Source organism: Chiloscyllium punctatum, chromosome 22 (genome assembly GCF_047496795.1).
Source record: "Chiloscyllium punctatum isolate Juve2018m chromosome 22, sChiPun1.3, whole genome shotgun sequence".
NCBI classification, from domain to species: Eukaryota; Metazoa; Chordata; class Chondrichthyes; order Orectolobiformes; family Hemiscylliidae; genus Chiloscyllium; species Chiloscyllium punctatum.
Window position 1 is genome coordinate 13,876,539 of NC_092760.1, and position 25,296 is coordinate 13,901,834.

Below are 25,296 nucleotides of genomic sequence, written 5' to 3' on the forward strand. Positions count from 1 at the left end.
TTGCACACCCAGCTCCTGGATAACAGTTATTTATCCACAAGGCCAGCTTACAAACCCTATCAACATTCAGACCACTGTTTCTTATTATTAACCACAAGTGGATTCTTCAGCTCGTCATACACTTGTGTGAAATTGGTCTCCTAGAGATATTAGTTTTTTTTTCATGATATTTTTCAGATGGGTAAACAGATCAGTGTGTTTTGCCTCAGTTGGAGCTCAATCCATCCACCAGGAAGTTTAATGATCTTTTTATTCGCAATTTGATTACCTAGGACTGACAAATACTTTGTCAATGAGACCCAAGAGGCTAATTCCTGACTAGGTTTAACACTCGTCTGTATCCCCTTTTTGAAGAATCACTCCTTTTATTGGCTTTTTACTGTTGGTAAGAAAATGATCAGTCTTCCATTTTGCCGTGTAGATTGTGGATGGCCTGAACTCTCATTTCCCCCAGTTCCCTGATGACCTTAACATGTCGTTTACAATCTTGGCTCACTGGCCTTTCAAATCGACAGAACATCTATTTAAAATCCTCCCTCTCTTCATTTCTTCCATCCACGATCTGCCTTCTTGAGCTCTTTCGCATCTTGAAAACCAAATAACAATTTATATGCTGTGATCTTTATGTGAAAATTCCCTTTTCCCCAATTTTTTTTTGATTTATTTGTGGTACTTGGCTTTGTAGCAAGCCTGTTCCACATTTAGCTTCTTAGGCGTCATTGAAGTCTACCAGACTGACTATCCACAGGAAGCTGTTCTGGCCCTTGGATCTTGGTCTTCCTATAATGAGGTGACAGAATGTGCCCATTTGGCAGTGTCCTGTTATGTTCAGGGAAGCAGGGTCACACTGGCATGAAGCCACATCCTGACCACCATCCATTGGCCATCATTTCATGATCTAAAGAACCTAGATATGAGGGAGGGGGAAGAAAACTGTCAAGGAGTGAGACTATTATTGGATTTGAAAAATCCACACTCGCACATTACTCGGCGCAAACTCTGAAAACACTTAAGTCAGCAGGAAAGAAGATACACACACCACACGATTCTGAAATGGCTGGATAACAGTCTACTGGCATCGTCAAAGGTGCTTAGGAAGAAACTCAGAGTTATAGAGATGTACAGCATGGAAGCAGACCCGTTGGTCCAACCCGTCCATGCCGACCAGATATCCCAACCCAATCTAGTCCCACCTGCCAGCACCCGGCCCATATCCCCCAAACCCTTCCTATTCATATACCAATCCAAATGCCTCTTAAATGTTGCAATTGTACCAGCCTCCACCACATCCTCTGGCAGCTCATTCCATACGCCTACCAAACTGTCATAAATGTTGGAAAATCAGGGCAGGACTTATATAGTTAATGGTAAAGTCCTGGGGAGTGTTGCTGAACAAAGAGACCTTGGAGTACAGGTTCATAGTTCCTTCAAAATGGAATTTCAGGTAGATAGGATAGTGAAAAAGGCATTTATTATGCTTTTCTTTTTTGATCAGAGAATTGAGTATAGTAGTTGTGAGGTCATGTTGTGAGTACAGGACATTGGTTAGGCCACATTTGGAATACTGCATGCAATTCTAGTCTCCCTCCTACAGGAAGGATGTTGTGAAACTTGAAAGGATTCAGAAAAGATTTCCAACGATGTTGCCAGGGTTGGAGGATTTGAGCTAAAGGGAGAGGCAGAATAGGCTGGGGCTGTTTTCCCTGGAGTGTCAGAGGCTGAGGGGGACCTTATAGAGGTTTATACAATCATGATGGGCATGGATAGAGTAAATAGGCAAGGTCTTTTCCCTGGGGTGGGGGAGTCCAGAACTAGAGGGCATAGGTTTAAGGTGAGAGGGGAAAGATATAAAAGAGACCTAAGGGGCCATCTTTTTCACAGAAGGTGGTACGTGTATTGAATGAGCTGCCAGAGGAATTGGCGGAGGCTGGTACAATTACAATATTTAAAAGGCATCTGGATGGGCATATGAATAGGAAGGGTTGAGAGGGATATGGGCCAAGTGCTGGCAAATGGGACTAGATTAATTTAGGATATCTGGTTGGCATGGACGGTTGGACCGAAGAGTCTGTTTCCATGCTATACAGCTCTATGGTTCTATGACTCTATAACTTTGAATTAATTTCTTCGCAGCAAGCCATAGCAATCACACCATGTTCTTCAACAAGACACCTTTACAGGTTTAGGTACATCAGAGTAAGAAATACCTTAGTTATTAGATAATATTGAGCAAAAAGGAAAGGCGATGACCGAGTGTTATTATTGCTAGACTATTAATCCAGAGACTCAGCTAATGTTCTGGGAGATTGGGTTTGAATCCCACCATGGCAGACGGCCGAATTTGAATTCAATAAAAAAAAATCTTTAATTAAAGATCTACTAATGACCATGAAATCATTGTCAATTGTCAGAAAAACCCATCTGGTTCACTAATGTCCTTTCAGAAAGGAAATCTGTCATCCTTCCCTGGTCTAGCCTAGATGTGACTCCAGACCCACAGCAATGTGGTTGACTCTTAACTGCTCTCTGAAATGCCCTAGCAAGCCACTCAGTTGTACCAAACACTACAAAATTTTTAAAAAATGAAACCGGGTGGATCACCAGGCATCGACCTAAGTTATAGAATTATAAATCAGCAATTCGTGCTTCTTTTTGCACTTGGTTAGAGACAGTTTGATTACAATATATATTTACATATTAATGAGAAAAGACCTTATTCGCATATTCTTTCAACTTGAATTTGATTGCTAGGTAGACTTAGACAATTTAGTGGCTTAATCAAATTTTCACATTTGCACAGGAATAGTGGGGCTTGATGTCCAGCTGTGACAAGACAAAGTCAAGAGGTTTAGGGAGGGAATTTCAGAGCCTACGACTAGGGAGCTGAAGGCACATACCTCTGGTTAAGTAATTAAAATTGCTCAAAAAGGCCAGCAACAGATGGCCCAAAAAAAATCCTGGGAGAATTGTGTGGATGAAGGATATTACAGAAAATCAGACAGACCAGACCCTGATGGAATTTAAAAACAAAGATAATTTTACAACAGGACATTGCTTATTGTTTGTCATTTGAGATGAAGATTACTGCTTTCATTATTTAGGATGTTTGACAGGATTCCGGTCAGTATGTAGGTGATTGCTACAATAGGCTAAGGTGGACAAAATGGACAAGATACAAGTTGATTGCATTCGGTATGAACTTAGGGATTTCCCCTGCTTGCATGTTCTGTTTGCCACTGATGTGTGCCGGTTTTTGAAAGAGGCCGCACCATTTTTTAAAACTGTTCACACCTGGAGCAGCAATCCTGGGCAAGCTTCTTCCAGGACTTGAACTCGCTCACAAACTGAATGAAGAGAAGCTTTCAGAATGTCCTTGCAGTGTACCCTTTGACCAGCATAAGTGTGGACCCCACACTCAAGCTCTGCGGAGAAGGTTCACTTTGGTGAGTGGGTATGACATGTTCTAGCTAGACAATCATTTCTTAAGAGGAGCCAGACAGGGGGAGTGAGAATCGCAGAATCATGAGAAAAGGTGATGGATGAATGAGATGGGATTTTCAGAGAATCAGAGAACAGGCAGCAGAGTTTTGGATGACGAATTTAAAGTCTCAACCTCGACGTATATAAAATATTGGCCATATAGAGTGCATAACATAATCCAGTCACTAAACGGTTTATAAAATCATCCATGCAGTATAAAGCCATTAAAGTGTACATGAATTTCTAATCAAAATACAGCATTTAAAATAATCCAGTCATTATAATGTATGCAAAATATTCACTCACTATACAGTGCATAAAATAGCTCAGCCACAATAATGTGAAGAATATTATCCAGTGCCTATTAAATGTATTCAATAATTGTATAGCTTAGGAAATAACTCAGTGTTCAAGGTGACCACTACACAACTAAGGCACCAAACAGTGTGTGAAATAACCAAGAGCAGAGACCAACAGGTCATTCTAATACTCTCCATTAGTAGTCAACATGAACAGGCAGACCACATCAACCCCTATCTCAAAGCTTCTGACACCTCTCCACCAGGCCTTTAACTTCCCATCCCCTTCTGTTTCCTTACCCATGGCTTCCGAACTGTCACCTGACCTTAACCCCCCAACTGCCCCAAAGTTAGCACTACTGCCTCACAGCACCAGGGACCCGGATTCGTTTCAGTCTTGGGCAGCCAACCGTGTGGAGCTTGCACATTCTCCCTCTGTCTGTGTGGGTTTCCTCTGGGTGCTCCGGTTTCCTCCCATAGTCCAAAGATGTGCAGGTCAGGTGGATTGGCCAAGGGAAAAATGCAGGGTTACAGGTAGGGGGATGCATCTGGGCGAGGTGGTCTTTGGAGAGTTGGTAAGGACTTGATGGGCTGAATAGCCTGCTTCCACACTGCAGGGATTCTATGATTAGCCCTCAGGCCTCCACCAGGGAATCCAGAGCCCAACAGATATCCTCCCTTTTAACCCCATTCCTAATCTGCAACTCTGACTGGCAAAAATGTCCCTCTCCATGTCAGCATTCTGTATCTTTTATACGTGCTGAGTTTGTGATTCAGGAATGGTGTAATATAATTCTCTGATCACACTACGTTCAATGATCATGAGGTTTGTCTTGTGACGCAGTTAAACAACATTACTATCAGACTTCTCCCACTCCAATTGAAGGAAACGAAAAACAAGTGTGAATATCAAACTTCTGAAATAAAATTTAAATGCATAAAAAAATGCCTCAGAAAATTTAATCCAGAAATTTCTCTTCACAAACCATAACAGCACTTAGAATCTGTTCATCTGAAAACACCAGACATTTATAAAATCACAGCACTCAGTTATAATTCTGCTTCTGAGTATGTTGGAAGTTTCTACTTCCATTAAACCATCTGTACAAAATCCAAAAGTGACGGGCCAGTGTGGAACACCACACAATGAAACAATTGGTATTTGGATCAGTGAATGTGCACTCCAATCACTGTGACCTTGGTTGTGTGGTCAGGTCAGTGCATTCCTGAACTATGATATCATGCTCAGACCCAAGTAGTATTCTCAATGCAACTGCTCAACAACAACTTGTATTTATATAGCACTTTGTTTAGGTGGAAAACATACCACAGTGTTTCAAGGAGCACTAGCAGACAAAATCCAACACAGAATCACATACTGAGACATGGAGTGACTTGAAACTTGATTAAAGATGCGTACTTTGAGCAATCTAAGAACATAGGAAGAGGAGAAGGCTAATATGATCACGGCTGATCAAACACTTTAATATATTTTACCAATACTATTGCCATAACCCTTTATACCATTGATAACCAACCATTTATCAACCACTACCTTAAGTAGACTTAAAGGCTGAACTGCTATTGGCCTCTGCAGTAGAGAATTCTAAAAATTCTCTACTGCAGAGGAAATTCTCTATCTCAGTCCAAAATTGAATCCCCCTTGATTTTAAATGATGGGCCATGGTTCTTGATTCCTTAACCAGGAGACACATCTGCATTGATCCTGTCAATCCCTTTAAGTATTATGCGTAGTTTTCATTGTCTTTATCTCTCCCTCAGCAAAACTGCTGCGAACACAGGCCCGGTTTCAGAGCACAGTCCCACGTCGCAAGGACAAATCTGCTATCTTACCTATTATTCTTTGGGTAATTTGTAACTAAGTATCCACTGTTGTAGATGTGATTCAGTACTCATTCATCTGGAACTGCTATAATCCAGGCACTGTACTTATGCTTTCTCTAGTCAACTTGCTCAGAGATGTTATCACACACCTCTAGAGCTGGTGGGACTTGAACCCGGGCCTCCCGGTCCAGGGGTAGAGACATTTCCACTGTGCCACAAGAAAACATCCGCTATAATGTTCCCACACAGGATTGAACTGGGGACCTTTCTCATGTGAGGCGAATGTGATAACCATTACACCTGCTGTGTTAGTTACATTCTGCCAGATAGTTACATTCTTGTCTCAGTCAGAAAGTTGTGTCCCCATCACCCCAAATCCTTAAACATAAACATCGTCGCTGAGAAGCAAGCATACTGCTGATTGGAGTGCTGCACTGTTGGAGGTGCCTTTTTTTGAATGAGACATTAAACAGATGTCCCCCTCTCCCTCTTTTGCTGAGGGAGAGATAAAGACAATGAAAACTACGCATAATACTTACAGGGATTGACAGGATCAATGCAGATGTGTCTCCTGGTTAAGAAATCAAGAACCATGGCCCATCATTTAAAAACAAGGGGGATTCTGTTGAATATATCACTACTCTGAAGAATAGCTGGGGAGTTCTCCTTAGTGTCCTAGCCAATATTCATCCCTCAATCAGCACCACACACACACACTCTGGTCACAGCGCTATTTGTGGTAGCTTGCTATGAACAGTTTGGTCATATTTCCTAACCTGCAATCTTCTTCCAGCACCGCCTTCCTAACCTGCAATCTTGTTCCTGCAAATCCCTCTAACTCAGCACCGCCTTCCTAACCTGCAATCTTCTTCCTGACCTCTCCGCCCCCACCCCCACTCTGGCCTATCACCCTCACCTTGGCCTCCTTCCACCTATTGCATTTCCAATGCCCCTCCCCCAAGTCCCTCCTCCCTACCTTTTATCTCAGCCTGCCTGGCACACTCTCATTCCTGAAACGTCGATTCTCCTGCTCCCTCACCTGCTGCACTTTTCCAGCAACACATTTTTAGCATACTTCCTACCCTCCAACAATGCCCACACTTCAAAACTACTTTACTGGCTATACACAGCACTGGGATGTCCAGAGGTCACAAAGGTAGTATGTAAATGTAAGACTTCTTCCTCTGAGTAATGTACATGTACCTGATAACTCACTCCTGACTTTATCTTGTTCTCAATGTGGCTTTTTGTTGCATATTTATTACAGTCTGTGCAACTCAATTTTGTTCCTGTCCGTATACACTCTATTCCATCCAATATTGGCAGCACTGTCTCACTGTACTGACTTATATTGACCACCTGTCCCTGAGTGCCTCAAACTACAAAATTATGATCAAGCAAATATGACTTTGTACATTGACTCCTTGAGGAGTATTGATCATCAATACTCACTCCCTCACACCCACTCCTGCCCTCTCCCTCACTCCATCCTCTCCTCCCGTCCCCTCCCCCTCACTGTCTCTCACTACCTCCTCCCCTGCTCTTTGTCCCACTCCCTCTATCCCTCATCATTCCCTCTTTCGCTCACTCCCTCTCTCCTTCCCTCTTGCTCCCCCTCATTGAAATTGGGGGCGGGGGGGGCAGACTGGACAGACTGAATGGCCTACTCTGCTCCTACATCTTATGGTCACTCCGACAAAAAGCAGCCTTGCACAGGGGCTGAGTTCAATAGGAGACCTCCTAATTGCAAATAGACTCAAAGTTTACAATAATGGGATGAATTTGCAGCAGGTAGAAACTCACATACATTCATATTCACACATAGTACAGATACACACCTTACACACAGAGACATCACCTGTACACTTTAAACAGACACACATCAACCATATACATTTTATAAAAACACAATACATTTACACACTCACATCAACTATACATTTTACACACATACACCAACTAAACATTTTATAGAGACACATGTCAACCATAGAATTTACACACTCGTGTCAACCACACAATTTACACACACACAACTATACATTTTACACAGGCACACATTAACATTATATTTCTCTCACACACACACACTTCACAGCCAGTATATTGAGGTGATGGTCCAGTCTACATGTTACACATTGCACCCTCCTGCAGCACTGGTACTCCTTTCCCAGCCCACTCTTCACTCACTCCCTCCTCCTTTGTCTCACTACCTCCCTCACTCCCCCCCCTCTCTCTCTCTTCCTCTATCCACTCTCCATAACTCACTCCCCCACACCCACTCCTGCCCTCTCCCTCACTCCATCCTCTCCTCCCATCCCATCCCCTTCCCCTCACTACCTCCTCCCCTGCTCTCTGTCCCTCTCCCTCACTCCCTCTATTCCTCATCATTGTCTCTTTCGCTCACTCCCTTTCTCTCTTACTCCCTCTCTCCTTTCCTCTCGCTCCCCCTCGCTCACTCATTCCCTCCCTCCCTCATTTCCTTCTCTCACTCACTCACCCCCCTCACTCCCTTTCTCTTCTCCCCCTCTCTCACTCATCCCCTCACTCCTCCCTCCCATTCTCTAACTCACTCCCTCTCTTCACTCATTCCCCCTCTCGCTCACTCACTTCCCCTCCCTCTCTCTCTCCCCGTCTCCACGAGTGTCCCTGTTCCCCCCGTTCAGTGCCTGGCGGACGGTGCTGTCCCGGTCCCGGTCCCGGTCCCGGTGCGGGTGCGGGTGCGGCCGCGGGGCCCAGGCGGTGTTTGAGCGGCTGGCCCCCGGGTGTGGGGGGTGAGCGTGTCCCCGGGCGGGGCTCGGACACTTACCCACCGCGGGGCCGGCGGCAGCAGCGGCGGTGATCAGCAGCAGGTACAGCGGCGCCATGCTCCACACCCGACCCCCGGAGCCGGGATCAGCAACTCCGCCCGAGACACATCCCCACACCGGCCTGAGTCTGAGCCCGAGCCCGATCCCGATCTCCCGCTGATCCAGATCCTGCTGATCCACAAACCAACAGGCACCGCGGCTCAACCCGGGAAGCAACAAATGTGGGAAAGAGGGAGAGGGAGGGTGGATAGAGAGAGTGAGAGTGAGGGGGGATAGAGAGAGTGAGGAGAGAGAGAGAGAGAGAGTGAGGGGGGATAGAGAGAGTGAGGAGAGAGAGTGAGGGGGGATAGAGAGAGTGTGAGGAGAGAGAGTGAGGGGGGATAGAGAGAGAGAGTGAGGAGAGGGAGAGAGAGTGAGGGTGGATAGAGAGAGTGTGAGGAGAGAGAGTGAGAGAGAGTGAGAGAGGGGGGGGGGGGAGAGAGAGGGGGGGGGGGGAGAGAGAGGGGGGGGATAGAGAGAGGGTGAGGAGAGAGAGAGTGAGGGGGGATAGAGAGAGTGTGAGGAGAGAGAGAGTGAGGGGGGATAGAGAGAGTGTGAGGAGAGAGAGAGTGAGGAGAGGGAGAGAGAGTGAGGGGGGATAGAGAGAGTGAGGAGAGAGAGAGAGAGTGAGGGGGGATAGAGAGAGTGAGGAGAGAGAGTGAGGGGGGATAGAGAGAGTGTGAGGAGAGAGAGTGAGGGGGGATAGAGAGAGTGTGAGGAGAGAGAGAGAGAGTGAGGGGGGAGAGGGAGAGAGAGTGAGGGGGGATAGAGAGAGTGAGGAGAGAGAGTGAGGGGGGATAGAGAGAGTGAGGAGAGAGAGTGAGGGGGGATAGAGAGAGTGTGAGGAGAGAGAGTGAGGGGGATAGAGAGAGTGAGGAGAGAGAGTGAGGGGGGATAGAGAGAGAGAGGAGAGAGAGTGAGGGGGGATAGAGAGAGTGAGGAGAGAGAGTGAGGGGGGATAGAGAGAGAGAGTGAGGAGAGAGAGTGAGGGGGATAGAGAGAGTGAGGAGAGAGAGTGAGGGGGATAGAGAGAGTGAGGAGAGAGAGTGAGGGGGGATAGAGAGAGTGAGGGGGGATAGAGAGAGTGAGGGGGGATAGAGAGAGAGAGTGAGGAGAGAGAGTGAGGAGAGAGAGTGAGGGGGATAGAGAGAGTGAGGGGGGATAGAGAGAGAGAGTGAGGGGGATAGAGAGAGTGAGGAGAGAGAGTGAGGGGGGATAGAGAGAGAGAGTGAGGGGGGATAGAGAGAGTGAGGAGAGAGAGTGAGGGGGGATAGAGAGAGTGAGGAGAGAGAGTGAGGGGGGAATAGAGAGAGGGTGAGGAGAGAGAGTGAGGGGGGATAGAGAGAGTGAGGAGAGAGAGTGAGGGGGGAATAGAGAGAGGGTGAGGAGAGAGAGTGAGGGGGGATAGAGAGAGTGAGGAGAGAGAGTGAGGGGGATAGAGAGAGAGAGTGAGGGGGAATAGAGAGAGTGAGGAGAGAGAGTGAGGGGGATAGAGAGAGAGTGAGGAGAGAGTGAGGGGGGATAGAGAGAGAGAGTGAGGAGAGAGTGAGGGGGATAGAGAGAGAGAGTGAGGAGAGAGTGAGGGGGGATAGAGAGAGTGAGGGGGATAGAGAGAGTGAGGAGGGGATAGAGAGAGTGAGGGGGATAGAGAGAGTGAGGAGGAGGGGGGATAGAGAGAGTGTTAGTGAGGGGGAGAGGGAGAGGTGGGATAGAGTGTTAGTGAGGCGATTGAGAGAGTGAGTGAGGGGATGGAGAGAGCGGTGGGAGAGAGTGTGAGTGAGGGGATGGGGAGAGAGCGGTGGGAGAGAGTGTTAGTGAGGGGGAGAGAGAGGTGGGAGAGAGTATTAGGGGATAGAGAGAGTGAGGGGGAGAGAGGGAGGTGGGAGAGATTTTAGTGAGGGGATAGAGAGAGTGTGAGGAGAGAGTGAGTGAGGGGATGGAGAGAGAGAGGTGGGAGAGAGTGTTAGTGAGGGGATAGAGAGAGTGAGGGGGAGAGAGGGAGGTGGGAGAGATTTTAGTGAGGGGATAGAGAGAGTGTGAGGAGAGAGTGAGTGAGGGGATGGAGAGAGAGAGGTGGGAGAGAGTGTTAGGGGGAGAGAGAGGTGGGAGAGAGTGTGAGTGAGGGGATAGAGAGAGTGAGGGGGAGAGAGAGGTGGGAGAGAGTGTTAGTGAGGGGGAGAGGGAGGTGGGAGAGTGCTAGTGAGAGGATAGAGAGAGAGAGATGGGAGAGAGTGTTAGTGAGAGGGAGAGAGAGGTGGGAGAGAGTGAGTGAGGGGATAGAGAGAGAGAGGGGTGGGAGAGAGTGTTAGTGAGGGGATAGAGAGAGTGAGGGGGAGAGAGGTGGGAGAGAGTGTTAGTGAGGGGGAGAGAGAGGTGGGAGAGAGTGTTAGGGGATAGAGAGAGTGAGGGAGGACAGAGAGAGTGAGGGGATAGAGAGAGTGTGAGAGAGGATAGAGTGTGAGGGGATAGGGAGAGGTGAGAGGATAGAGAGTGAGTAAGGGAGGATAGAGAGAGTGGGAAGATAGGGAGAGTGAGTGAGGGAGGAGAGAGAGTGAGAGGATAGGGAAGGGATAGAGAGAGTGAAGGAGGGGATAGAGAGACTGAGGAGAGGGGGAATAGGGAGAGTGTGAGGAGAGTGAGTGAGGGGATAGAGAGAGTATGGGAGGAAAGAGTGAGAGGATAGGGAGAGTGAGTGAGGAGAGAGAGTGAGAGGATAAGTAGGGGATAGAGAGTGAGGGGATAGAGTGTGTGAGTGAGGGGTTAGGGAGAGCAAGAGAATAGAGGGAGAGGGTGGAGGAAAGAGAGAGGGAGGGGATAGAGAGAGTGAGGGAGGAGTGAGTATAGGGAGTGTGTGAGGGGATAGAGAGAGTAAGTGAGGAGAGAGAATGAGGGGATAGAGAGTATGAGTGAGGGGTTAGGGTGAGTGAGAGAATAGAGGGAGAGAGGGTGGAGGGAAGAGAGAGTGAGGGGAAAGAGAGAAAATGAGGGAGGAGAGAGTAAGGGGATAGAGAGTGAGTGAGGAGAGAGGGGACAAAGGGAGTATGTGTGTGACGGGGATAGAGACAGTGAGGGGATAGTTTGAGAGTGAGGATATGGAGAGAGTGAGGGGATAGAGTGCAAATCAATGACATGGGTTAGAGAGGGAGTGGGGATAGAGAGTGAGTGAAGGGAATAGAGGGAAGGAGGGAAAGGGAGTGAAGGTGTGAGAGACAGTGAGAGGATGTACAGAGAGAGAAGGAGTGAGGGGATAGAGTGAGAGAAAATAAGAGGGTAGAGAAGGAGAGTGAGGGGGTAGAGAGTGAGAGACAGGGATTGAGATAGTGAGGGAACAGAGAGGCAGAGATTGAGGGGAGAGAATTAGGGGTGGGTGGAATAAAGAGGGAGAATGAGGGGACAGAGACAAAGAATGAGGGGATAGAGAGGCAGACAGAGGGTAGGGAGAGAGGGAATAGTGAGAGGATAGAATGAGGGATAGAGGGGGAATAGTGAAGGGTTGGAGGGAGAGTGTGAGGGGATAGGAAGTGTGAGGGGATAGAGGTAGGTAGGGAGAAAGTGAGGGGATAGGAAGTGTGAGGAGATAGAGGTAGGTAGGGAGAGAGTGAGGGGATCGAGAGAGCTAGAGTGAGGGGATCGAGAGAGAGTGAGGGGATAGAGGGAGAGAGTGAGGGAATAGAGGGAGAGGGGATAGAGGGGGAATAGTGAGGGGATAGAGAGAGTGTGAGGGGTTAAGGAGAGAGTGAGGGGATAGGAAGTGTGAGGGGATAGAGAGAGTGTGAGGGGTTAAGGAGAGAGTGAGGGGATAGAGGTAGGTAGGGAGAGAGTGAGGGCATAGGAAGTGTGAGGGGATAGAGGTAGGTAGGGAGAGAGAGGGGATAGGAAGTGTGAGGGGATAGAGATAGGTAGGGAGAGAGTAAGGGGATAGGAAGTGTGAGGGGATAGAGGTAGGTAGGGAGAGAGTGAGGGGATAGGAAGTGTGAGGGGATAGAGATAGGTAGGGAGAGAGTAAGGGGATAGGAAGTGTGAGGGGATAGAGATAGGTAGGGAGAGAGTAAGGGGATAGGAAGTGTGAGGGGATAGAGGTAGGTAGGGAGAGAGTGGGGGGATAGAGAGAGCTAGAGTGAGGGGATAAAGAGTGAGGGGATAGAGAGAGCTAGAGTGAGGGGATTAAAGAGTGAGGGGATAGAGGGAGAGAGTGAGGGGATAGAGGGGGAATAGTGAGGGGATAGAGAGTGTGAGGGGATAGGGAGAGAGTGAGGGGATGGGAGTGTGAGTGGATAGAGGTAGGTAGGGAGAGAGTGAGGGGATAGAGAGAGCTAGAGTGAGGGGATAGAGCTAGAGTGAGGGGATCGAGAGTAAGTGTGGGGATTGAGAGTGAGAGGTTGAAGGAATTGAGGGGTTCGAGAGTATGAGAGTGAGGGGATGGAGCGTGTGTTTGTCAGGGAATAGAGTGTGAGAGGATGGAGAGAGATTGAGGGGATAGAGAGAGTGGGGTTAGAGAAAGAGACACTGAGGGGATAGAGAGAGAGAGAGAGAGAGACGGAGTGACCCAGGGGATAGAGTGGGAGGGGGGAGGGGCGAGAGGGATAGGGGATAGAGGGACAGAGTGTGAGGTGTTATAGAGAGGGGATAGGAAGAGAGAGGGGAAGAGAAAGACAGTGAGGATATAGAGAGAGAGAGAGAAACGGGATAAAGTGAGTGAGGGGATGGAGATGGAGTGAAGGGGGTGAGAGAGAGTGAAGAGGCAGGAAGAGATGGTGGGGGGATAGAGGGAGTGAGGGGTTATAGAGAGGGTGAGGGAGTGATAGAGAGGGTGAGGAGGGTAGAGAGAGGAAGGGAATAGAGAGGGTGAGGGGGAAGGGAAAGTGAGGGGGGAAGAGAGGATGAGGAGGGGGATAGAGAGGGTGAAGGGGGGATAGAGAAGATGAGAGCATGGGGAGGGGAGATAGAGAATAAAAAAGAATGGAACAAGGGAATAGACAGAATGTGGAGGGGGATAGAGAGGTAGTGAGATTGTGTGGGCTGGGAATAGAGGGGCTTGAGATGCTATCAAGGGGATGGCGGAGGGGGAGGAGAGAGTGGGGAGGGGAAGAGTGAGTTGTAAGAGAGAGGGAGGGAGGCTGTAGAGAGAATAGACAGAGAACGAGAGGGAAATAGAGGGTTGAGAGTTGGAGAGGAAAAGAGGGAGAGAGGGGGATACAGTGGGACAGGGAGAGAAATGAAAGACAGGATTGGATAAGACTGTAAAGAGGGCATAGATAGAATGTGGAGGGAAAGAGAATCTGGACTGGAGAGAGAGAAATAGAAGAGATAGAGAGTGAGAAAGAGATGGGATAAAGAGAAAGGAGAGAGAGAAGGGAGGAGTGGAGAGACAGGAGAGAGAGAGATCCAACTGGGGAGTGGAACTGACAGGTGTAAAGAGAGCTCAGTTGAGTGGAGAGCCAGTTTGTGATGCTACCAGCATGTGTTCAATTCCCCAACCAGCAGAGGTCACCATGAAGGACTCTCCTTCTCAACCTCTTCCCCTTGCCTGAGGCATTGACCCTTGGGATAAATCACCACCCCATGTCTCACTCTAATGAGGGAGCAGGCCCGTGGTCCTCTGGGATTACTGCATTACAACACACTTACTTATCATCAGACTTCTAACAAAACCTCAACTCAAGTCCATTTGATTTAGTGACCCCACGTAGACAGCTAAGCATCTGAAAATAGTATGAAATAATAGCTTTAAACATAAGGAAAGAAAGTTCATCTGAAACCAGAAATCTCACAGCCTATTGTTGAATTATCTTCTCTGAATTTGAGAAAGTTAAAGCGAGACGTCATCAATCACTCTTTTAAACAAACTTAAAATTTTAAGCACTCTGATACAATTTTAAATGACAGTCCAATGATAAAATTTGTGTTGTTATCTTAACACAGCAGCAGAAATGACTTGTCTTCACGGTCACACATTTGAGGGGTCACCAAGAAAATAAAACTGTCAGAGTTGTTCAAATCACTGACTCCTTGAAATTGATCAGAGATTCAAAAATGCCAAATATTAGTGCAACCACCTTATAACTGGAAGCAGCAGTGACTCTCTCACAACTTACAGCAACCAAAGCTTCAACATGGCTACAATGAATGTCGTTTTTGGAATTTAACAGGTAGATCTCAATAATTCCAACATAATTCAGACAGAAGTTTCAAATCAAGCTAACTTACAGCTTGAAAGAGAGGGAGAAGCCGTGAATTATTTCATCTGTTGTTTTCACTTGTGTGACTTTCCAAATCACTGCAAACACTAAATGAATGTGAAGTAAAGCTTAGCTTTCACAGGGCAAAGTCTCAGGGAAAAAAGGGTGCTAGTTTAAAGATTTCAACTGAAATGAGGAGGAATTTCTTGAGATACTTTGGAACTCCTTGCCACGGTGGGGGGTGGGGAGCAGAGTCATGGTGTAGATTTAAGGCTGAGATACTTAGATTCCACAACACCAGATTATAGTCCAACAGGTTTATTGGAAAGCACTAGTTTTCGAAGCACTGCTCCTTCATCAGGTAGCTGTGGAGCAGGATTATAAGACACAGAATTTAGAGCAAAAAGTCACAGTGTCATGCAACTGGATGATATATTGATCAAACCTAGATTGCTGTTCAGTCTTTCATCTTTTCGAATGGGTTGCAGGTTTTGGTTCATTAATATGTAAATCCCAGAGCATGTTTTCAGTCACATTCTTGAGATAACATCAGGTTTTATAAATAAAAAGGATGACATCTTGTCTCAGACAATACAATAAAGGTGTGAGGTAAGTGTGTCGGGTCCGTTCAGGAGCGGGACGCCGCGAGGTTGTAGATTGGATCTGGGCTGGTCTGGTCTCCTTGCAGACTGGTCCTGGTGGTGTGGGTTCCGTTGTTTGGGTAGTGTCCAGGTGCTGATGGAGCAAATCTTCCTTTCCTGCAGGTAAGTGACTCAGGCCCAGTCAGGCCAGGCATCCTTGACGTCACGTTGCTGCTGGAGAACTTGTTGTTCCGAGTCGCGGTCAAGTCGCTGGGGGGGTCATTATTAGTAATTTTTTCAGATTTAGAACTTAAGTTTCTTGGTCATTCAAGGAAATATGGGTTACGGGGAAAGCGGGCATGAGGAACATCACTTGGGCCATTGAATACTAGAGCAGGCTTGATCAGCCTATTTTTGCCCTTGTTTCTTAAGGTCTCACAGTCAGAGTGAAATAAAACCGTCAACACTTTAACACAACAAAATGTTGGTTTTCCCACAACATGTCAACTCTGCAAACTACCTAGCCAGCTTTCATAACTTACAATAGATGATTTTGGTTACTCAAGCTGCATTTGATAGATATGTGATATTATGTCACTAAGTGAGAGAATTACTCTCAGTCACCATACAGAGATTCAGTGATCACAGAGGAAGAGCAATGTAAGAGAGACACAGAAGAGCTCAATAAAAGATCCAGTAACCTTAGATTCAGTAGGCACTAAATAGAGCTAAGAATCATTTATCTATATTCTTTCACAAGCTGGAGGTATCTGGGCCAGAATTTATTGTCCATCTCGGTGGTGGTGAACTGCCTGCTTGAACAGCTGCAAGTTCATTTGTGATAGGTATGCCTTGGTGAGTTGCTGGAGTGTGCCTTGCAAATGATACACACTGCTGTCACTATATGTCAAGAATTGGGCTGCTTTGTCCTGGACGGCATTAAACTTCTTGAGTGTAGTTGGAGCTGTACCCATCCAGGTAAGTGGGAAGTATTCCATCGCACTCCTGACATGGGAGTCAGGAGGGAAGTTATTCGCTGCAGGATTCCTAGCTCTGACTTGCTCTTGTATTCACTGGATTTATATAGTGAGTCTAGTTCAGCTTCTGATGGATGTTAACTCCAGGACGTTGAGAGTGGGGTATTCAGTGATGGTGCTGGAAAAGCACAGCCAGTCAGGCAGCATCTGAGGAGCAGGAGAGTCAACATTTTGAGTGTAATCTCTTAATCAGAATTATGAGTTTCTGATGAAGAGCTTGTGCTTGAAACGTCGACTCTCCTGCTGCACGGATGCTGCCTCACTGACTGTGCTTTTCTAGCACTACACTTTTTGACTCTGATCTCCAGCATCTGCAGTCCGCACTTTCACCTATTCAGTGATAGTAACCCCACTGAAACCACTATAAATGCCGGAGGAAACAGCACAGAAGCGCTTCACAGGAGGCTCCCAAGCACTGAGGATGTCACCTAGACAGGGGATGAAACGTTTGCAACACAAATTCCCAGCTCGGTGAACAGAACCACAACAACGAGCACCCGAGCTACAAATCTTCTCCCAAACTTTGAACCCCACTGAAAATCAAGGGGCGATGGTTAGATCGTTGGAGATAGTCATTGCCTTGCACAAGTATGGCACGAATGTTACTTGCCTGGATATTGACCAGGTCTTATTACATTTGTACATAGTTGACTCAATATCTGAGGAGTCATGAATGGTGTTGAACATTATACTATCATTGGCGAATATTCCCCCTTCAGACCTTATGGTGGAGGGAAGGACATTAATGAAGCAGCTGAAGATGGTTGAGCCTAGAATAATGATCAGTGATCCATAGTCAGACAGAGAGATCCAAGACCCAGTAATAAGAGAGAGGGGCAAGGCAACTAGTTGGAGACACCCAGTTAATGGCAAAGAACCCGGAATCAGAGAAATCAGCGAGGCCCTGGGAAACAGCTATGCAGTGATCAAAGACCTCGCAGCAATCTGTCACTCACCAGAAATTGGACAAAAAGGTACAGTTTCAGTGAGGCCCTCCTACTGCAGCACTTGTAGTGGATCGGGGATATCTTACATGCCTACATCAGAATAATTGTCAAAAGCCTCAATTCTTGCAACTGAACAAACTCAAAATGACCGATTTTGAGTATTATTTCATAACAATTAGGCAGACAACAGACAGATTCAGCTCGGGGCTAGACAATGATATCAATTAGACAGGGATGGGAGCAGGTGAGTGATCATAACTAGTCAGTGAATTTAGGCAGGCAATGAATTCAGATAGTGTTGGAGAAATTTACCCAATAAAGTAGAGACCACACAAACCAGATTGGGTGAAATTGACAAGCTGTTTATTACAAGTGAAATCGCTGGAAGAAATATTGAGTAGGCTGACGCAGAACTAACAGTCTGTACAGGTAGATCAGAATTTCTCTTCCTCAAGCTGAGGTTGAAACCAGTTTTTATAATAATCCTGTCCAATGAGGCTAATTAGAAATGGGGAAAATACAATGTATCTGGAACGTATCTGGAAATGGAGTAATCTAGTTACAATGATGCTAACCGGAGAAATGTCCTAATTCTGTACACAAAGCAACATTCTGACAGTATCAATGGGTTCGGAACTTCCATTCCTCTTCGCAGGTAGGTGCTAATGTCTCCTCTGAAGTGGTGAGGTGCTTCCATTCAGAGTGAATTCAGATTTGTGGTGATTTCATATAATCAGTAAATTCAGTCAGAAACCAATATCAAGCAGATAGTGATATCAGATACTCAGTGGATTCAGATAGATAGTGAATTTAGATAGTCAATGAATTCAGAGTGAATTCAGTTTGATAGTGATATCATATAGTTTATGAATTCAGACAGGCACTGATATCAAGCACACAGTGATATCAGATTCTCTTGAGTTCAGACAAAAAGTGATATTGGATAGACAGTGAATACAGATAGTCAAATTCAGGCAGTGAATTCAGACTGATAGTGATAGCAGGCACAAAGCAATATTAGACAGACATTAGAGACACACACAGAAATGTGGTGTTACATAAAAATAACGCTAGTCAGGAATGGAAATTTTTTTTCAACTTTGTTTTATTTCAACCTACAGGCTGAAATAAAATGACTAATCAGACTTCAAAATCACACAACGCCAGGTTATAGTCCAACAGGTTTATTTGGAAGCACTAGCTGAAAGAGCAGCGCTTCGAAAGCTAGTGCTTCCAATTAAACCTGTTGGACTACAACATGGTGTTGTGTGATTTTTAACTTCGTACACCCCAGTCCAACGCTGCCATCTCCAAATCATAATCAGACCAGCAGCAATTACAGCACATCACAGCATGGAATATTTGTTGCATACTTGAGCAGAAGGCACAGAAGCAGCTGTGTCCTGAATGGCCTACCATGTTACTTACAATAAGTAGTCAAACTCAAAACATCTACCACTGAACTTGGCGAACACGTAAGACCCTGTCTAGGGGAATATGGGTGCCTTGGTGAAGTTTACCTCACAAGACCACATTCTTCATGTTTTCTCTAATTCTTCTTTTGTTCCTCTATCCTAAGGTCACACCTGACTACTCCAGGTCACTGAACTGTGACTGTTAAATTAGGAATATCTACCCATAAAGCAGTAAATACCCCACCTCAGGTGGGACTTTAACATTACTCTCAGTGAGTCCAGGAGGAAAGAGGTGTAATTACTGACAAGTGAATGAAAATTAATCTTACAAGGAATCATTCTTTGCTCAAAGCAGAGAGCTATCAATCATTAAGAAATAATTATCATGGACTGTTACCCAGCTCATGAAAGCTGCAAGAAGTGAGAAATTCAACATGCTTTACATAACAGCAAAAGATTGATGGATACGGTCAAAGTTAGGTGTTAATGTTCAAAATAGAACATTGGAGTAGAAAACAAGTAAAATCAATCAGACCCTAATGGACAGAGGAAAGGAATTGTTGAATATGGACAAAAGGCCAAAAGATTGAAAAGGCTGAAGAAAATGTGGTACAAAGTTATTTGAAAGGGATGACACAGCAGCAGGTAAAACTCTAGACCAAATGCCATTGAGAAAATGACAGAAAATGCCCTGCAAGAGATCCTGTCCAGAAAATTACAGGTCATCCCCAGGCTATGAATGGGTTCCGTTCAAGTCAGAACACAATGCAGTACAATATGAAAGAGCTGTTTGTAAGTCTGAGGAAGTGTTCGCATATCAGATCTTTAAAATTAATATTAATACTCCTCTGTGTGGGATCTCGTTCGTAAACACGAAGGTTTGTAAATTGGCCCTACCTGTATGGTTGCAATCAACTGTAGTTCTGAAGGAGAAGATCTTGTTTGATAAAACCTACTTGAGTTATATTAGCATGCAACATTAGTTGTCATGGAAAACTTAGTAAATCTATCAAATCAGAACTAAGCTAAATCTTTGATACATTGGGGAAATATTTACAAAGTGGAAAACCTCACAACAGTGTGCAACATTTTTCCAGAGGATCACTGCAAGTATGATGTTCAAACTTGTATTCCCCCTTCTTTTACATCTTGTCAATGTGCTGGTTAATCTTGTTACTGTAAGGCTGTTTTAAATCTGTATCATTGCAATATTGCTTGTAATCTGCTGTTTTTTAACATTATATTTCTTATATCAATGAAAAGTGTTTTAAACTGAATTACAGTAGAGCTTGCTGGTCTCTGAGTAGTATTCCCCATTTCTGCCAATCGTTTTTAACTCTGTAAAACTGTATTAAATTCTTCAACAAAGCTTTAAGGTTTATTACTGGCTGCTCTGTTCTAATCTACAGCTTTCAAGCTTTTTAACTCTGTGCTTTATTGTGTAAAACTGCACTTCTTATTGCATTTTCCCACCTTAATAAGGTTTCCTGCCGTTTATAATCATCAAAATGGTGGCTACCTGCTTCTTCTAGGATTTTCCTACCTTCTGCAGCCAAGATGGAGTTTTCCCAACTCCTCCAGGATAACATGGTCATCTTCCACCTGTCATGGTTTAAAACGATAAGTGCTTACTTCTCCACAAATTTTGAAATAAAGTTCTCGGGCTGTGGGCTTTCTAAATTTGCCTGCTAATCTTGTGGCTTGATTCCTGAGTCCTGGTCCTTATAAATTCATGAGCCCTGGCATCAGCCTTCCTTATGATGGAAATGGCTGACTAGGGGATATTGGCACAGAAGTTCCCTGACAGGGATCAAGAGATCCTGTTGGTGCTCAGGAGGGCCAACCTCTTCCTGGAAGAGAAGCATAAATGGCCACACTAGCACCTGATGTTTGCTTGATCAGAGATTGCCATCCAGGACTGTGCCTTGTTCAGGGGACCAAGTAACAGTGCTGAAGGAAGTTCAATGGCTTTATCCTCTCCGCTAGGGTAAAAATGCCATAGTCTGCTCTTCGTCACCTCACACTCACTCTACCTCCATTGCTGCACCATCTCCCACCACAGCATCTGCTCTAACACTTCCTCTGTTGCATGGGACATCTTCCATAACTCACTCCCCTGTCCGCCCACCTCACCGGTCCTCCATCTCCCCTTCCTGCTGCCTCCTCACTCCCTCAGAACACCTCAACACCATCCCTCCCACATCCCCCAGCACTAATAGCCATGCCATCCACCACTCATCACTCACCATTCACCACTTAACCCCTTTTTAGGGCCATGCCAGGAGAAGACATCCCACCACAGGGGGACAGAATAAAGATGAACTGGTGCTGGGGTTTGGATTTTAAAGCCTTTACCCTACCATGAGGAGAGGGCATTCTCCCTGACTGGAGAAGACTGTGACAGCTCCTGCAGGGGCGTTGAGGCTCCCATGACTTGGCGACTGGGGAATTACCACTTGTCGTGGCATTGAAACACTGCCACTGACCAGGCGGTCAGTTAGAAGCATTGGGCACCACCCCGAACCTGAGAATGAATGTCATCATGTGGGAGCAGGGTTGGCAATGTGTGTCCATGGTATTGGCTGACCTTAGGCTCTCCCATCCCTTCACCCTTCATCATTGCCCACTGTCCACCCAGCTGACTGTCTGTGTAGGTCGGTGTGCCAGCCTCACTTAGTTCCACAGCACTGATAGTGCCAAGGAAGTGTAGCACACAGTGAGCTGGCAATGTTGCATGATGACCAGGCAGTACCCAGTCTGTGTGTTGTGTCACCAACATCTTAGGTGTGTGTGTGTGTGTACGACTCCAATGTTCCACTCCAATGACTGGCCAGCACTAGCCAATACCTGCACAGCTCCCTCTCTGCTGGCCACTCATATCCCATCTGTGTTCGATCTCGCTTCTCCTATAGCCTTTTCCACCTCCTCTCTGAACCTGCTGTATTCCTCTGGATTCTCAATTGTATTTTCTATCTGACTGCCTTTTTCCTTCTTCTAAAGTTGTTGCTCCCTCTCTTTCTGTTGATAATTCCACTTCAGCTGCTGACTGACTGCCTGTGTCTCCTGACGGTGGTAACGTGCTCGAACACACTTGATTGAATTTGCCTTTATTTTCTTCTGGAGTTTTTCTCCCCCTTGGTGGAGCCAGGGTTGAAACATCGGACCATGTAATGTTTCCCTAAGTGATTGCTGCTTTCACATTGTGCTATTGGCCAACTCTACCATTGGTATTGGGTAAGGGTTGTTCAGAGTTAATTTGCTGCCAACAATCCTCATTTGTCTTTGTTTTGGGCCAATCGAGGGATTAGTGTTTGAGGATACTCTACCGCTGAGTCTCTAAAGAAGGGATAACAGGAAGGTTTACTGCAAGATAGCAAGAAGTACGACTCCATTTGCTCAAACAAAATCACCAGGACCTTAGAGAGCTGGTACAGGTTCATCTGCTCTCTCTGTAGTATACAGTTTCCACCTACAGTATGTGAGATTAATAAAGTGGGTGGAAGCTAATGTAACGGGTGGCACGGTGGCTCAGTGGTTAGCACTGCTGCCTCACAGCACCAGGGTCCCAGGTTCGATTCCAGCCTCGGGCATTCTCCCTGTGTCTGCATGGGTTTCCTCCGGGTGCTCTGGTTTCCTCCCACAATCCAAAGATGTGCAGGCGAGGTGAATTGGCCATGTTAAGTTGCCCACAGTGTTGGGTGAATTAGTCAGAGGGAAATGGGTCTGGGTGGGTTACTTTTTGGAGGGTCGGTGTGGACTTGTTGGGCCGAAGGGACTGTTTCCCCATGTAGGGAATCTAATCATCATCTAATCATCAACCTCTTCACAACCATGACCATATACAACAGGGAAGGAAATCATAGAATTCCCTACAATGTGGAAGCAGACCATTTGCCCCATTGAGTCCACACTGAACCCCCAAAGAGCATCCACCCCAATAACCCTGTATTTCCCATGGCTACTCCACCTGGCCTGTACATCCCTGGAGACCACGGGCAATTTGTTATAGCTAACCCATCTAACCTACACAACCCTGGACAATTCAGTATGGCCAATCCACCTAACCTGCACATCTTTGAACTGTGGGAGGAAATCAGAGCAATCCTGCACAGACATGAGGAGAATATGCAAACTCCACGCAGTTGTCCAAGTCTGGAATCAAACCCAAGTCCCTGGTGCTTTGAGGCAGCAGTGCTAACCACTGAGCCATCATGACCATGGTTACCCAACTGGTGGGGTTTCAGGATGGAAAGGAGATAATGGAACCTGAAAGAAGATGATGAACATTGTCGGGGCAGTGTTGATTCCAGTACCGCTTCAGATTGTAGTGAGGGACAGTCCCAATGGTTTCCAAATGTGTTGAAGATGTCCAGTTGGAAGGAATTGTGAAAAATGGTGAATAATGAGACCAATTGCAGAGCTGTTGGTACAGGTTTGGAGATTGGACCTGGAAGAGAAAAAGGTTCTCTAAGACTGGGGAATGAAAGATTGGAGTGTGTCTCTGGAGCATGGAAACACAACATAAATTGGGAGACTCTGCAAGCAGAAAGGCTGAAAAGTGATCTGGATTTCCTTTTAGATTAGATTAGATTACTTACAGTGTGGAAACAGGCCCTTCGGCCCAACAAGTCCACACTGACCCGCCGAAGCGCAACCCACCCATACCCCTACATCTACCCCTTAACTAACACTACGGGCAATTTAGCATAGCCAATTCACCTGACCTGCACATCTTTGGACTGTGGGAGGAAACCGGAGCACCCGGAGGAAACCCACGCAGACACGGGGAGAATGTGTAAACTCCACACAGTCAGTCGCCTGAGGCGGGAATTGAACCCAGGTCTCTGGCGCTGTGAGGCAGCAGTGCTAACCACTGAGCCACCGTGACAAGTGTCCTTAAATTTCCCAAACAATAAGTAGCAATGTTGGAATTTCCTATTGCTTGGATGCAGCTATGTGGTTAACAAGGAGTCTTCCCATTTCCTACTCCATCCCTATTGATAGTAGGCAGAACCTCTACCTGGTATCAAGGTCCTGACAATTGCAGGAGTTCATTGGATGTGGAAAGCCTTTAATATTCCTTTGCTCTGTTTGAAGAGAAAAGAGTTGCAAGTGATTGAACATTAATGTGCCTTCATTATGCAGTAGCTTACAAAACTGGAAGAAGAAAGGTTGCATGGCTGACTATTGAGCAACAAGTTCTGGATTAGTGGTGCTGGAAGAGCACAGCAGTTCAGGCAGCATCCAAGTAGCTTTGAAATTGACATTTCGGGCAAAAGAAGGGCTTTTGCCCGAAATGTCGATTTCAAAGCTACTTGGATGCTGCCTGAACTGCTGTGCTCTTCCAGCACCACTCATCCAGAATTTGGTTTCCAGCATCTGCAGTTATTGTTTTTACCTTATTGAGCAACAAGACCTATTCTCTGAACCTATTCTCAGGGAGAGGCTGCATAATGGAATAACTGGGAACATCCGGGATTGAAATCCCAGACATCTAGGTTCCTTTGTAATTTGGGATCATGAGAAATGTGTCTCATTTCAGCTTTGGAAGAATGGAAATAAAATAGTAATGGTTCCATCAGCACTTCCCAAAGGGAACAGCTCATCTCAACCAGTGCTACAGCTTCATTGCCCAAAGGAAGTGTTCAGAAATGACCATTTGTCCCATAAAGTTGCTTAAGATGCGAGAATGCCTCACCCTTCATCATCCTGGCTGTGCATCTGGAGAATTGATTGGTTTTCTGCCTGCCCTACACTTTGTGCATCTGATTTCGCATGATGTGGCTCAATCACATCAGCAGTCTTGAGAATTTTGGCGTTCCTGCTGAACAGAAAATGTTTGGGGCTAGAACTACATTCAGGAGTTGTCTTTGAAAACAAAGGGAGTTGGATTCTGTGAAAGAAAAGCTTCAAATGTTGGAGACCTGTTATTGAAGCAGAAGCAGTCAGGATGACAAGGGATGTTGCAGCAATTTATCATCTTCTCCTGAGTGTCCATTTTAAGAGTTACTTCCCTCAATATTAGAGTGGTGCTGGAAAAGCACAGGAGGTCAGGCAGCATCCGAGGACCAGGAAAATCGATGTTTTGGGCAAAAGACCTTCATCAGGAACTTTTGCCCAAAACGTCGATTTTCCTGCTCCTTGGATGCTGCCTGAGTTGCTGTGCTTTTCCAGCACCACTCTAATCTTGACTCTGATCTCCAGCATCTGCCTGGTTACCTCCCTCATCAACCTGTTCAAAGTTGTTACGACACATTTCTTATTTCCGACTGACTACTCGGTGGTCTATAATACAATCCCAATTGGGTGATCATCTGTTTCTTATTTCTCAGTTCCACCCAAATAACTTCCCCGGACATATTCCCAGGAATATCCTCCCTAAGTATACTAGTAATGTTATCTCTTATCAAATAATCCAAACAATTGGGTGATCATCTGTTTCTTATTTCTCAGTTCTACCCAAATAACTTCCCCGGACATATTCCCAGGAATATCCTCCCTAAGTATACTAGTAATGTTATCTCTTATCAAATAATCCAAACGGACTCTACAAATACATTAAGGACAAAAGGGTAACTAGGGAGAGAATAGGGTCCCTCAGAGATCAGCTTGGCCACCTATGTGTAGAACCGTAGGAGATGGGGAGATACTAAATGAATATTTT

General features: G+C 45.9%; 1 protein-coding gene across 4 annotated transcripts in view; it reads right to left on the bottom strand.

Annotated features, from left to right (window-relative positions):
• Positions 1-8,871, bottom strand: part of ldlrad3 (low density lipoprotein receptor class A domain containing 3) — a 98,173-nt gene extending 89,302 nt beyond the window's left edge. For 2 of the 4 annotated variants that reach the window (XM_072591836.1, XM_072591835.1), the window contains exon 1: positions 8,434-8,869. In XM_072591836.1, coding sequence (XP_072447937.1) covers positions 8,434-8,491 — 58 coding nt within the window. In that variant the 5' untranslated portion in view covers positions 8,492-8,869. Of the gene's footprint in view, positions 1-8,433 lie in introns of all 4 variants that reach the window. The other 2 variants (XM_072591837.1, XM_072591838.1) reach the window with 2 other exon arrangements.
• Positions 8,872-25,296: the final 16,425 nt, after the last annotated feature.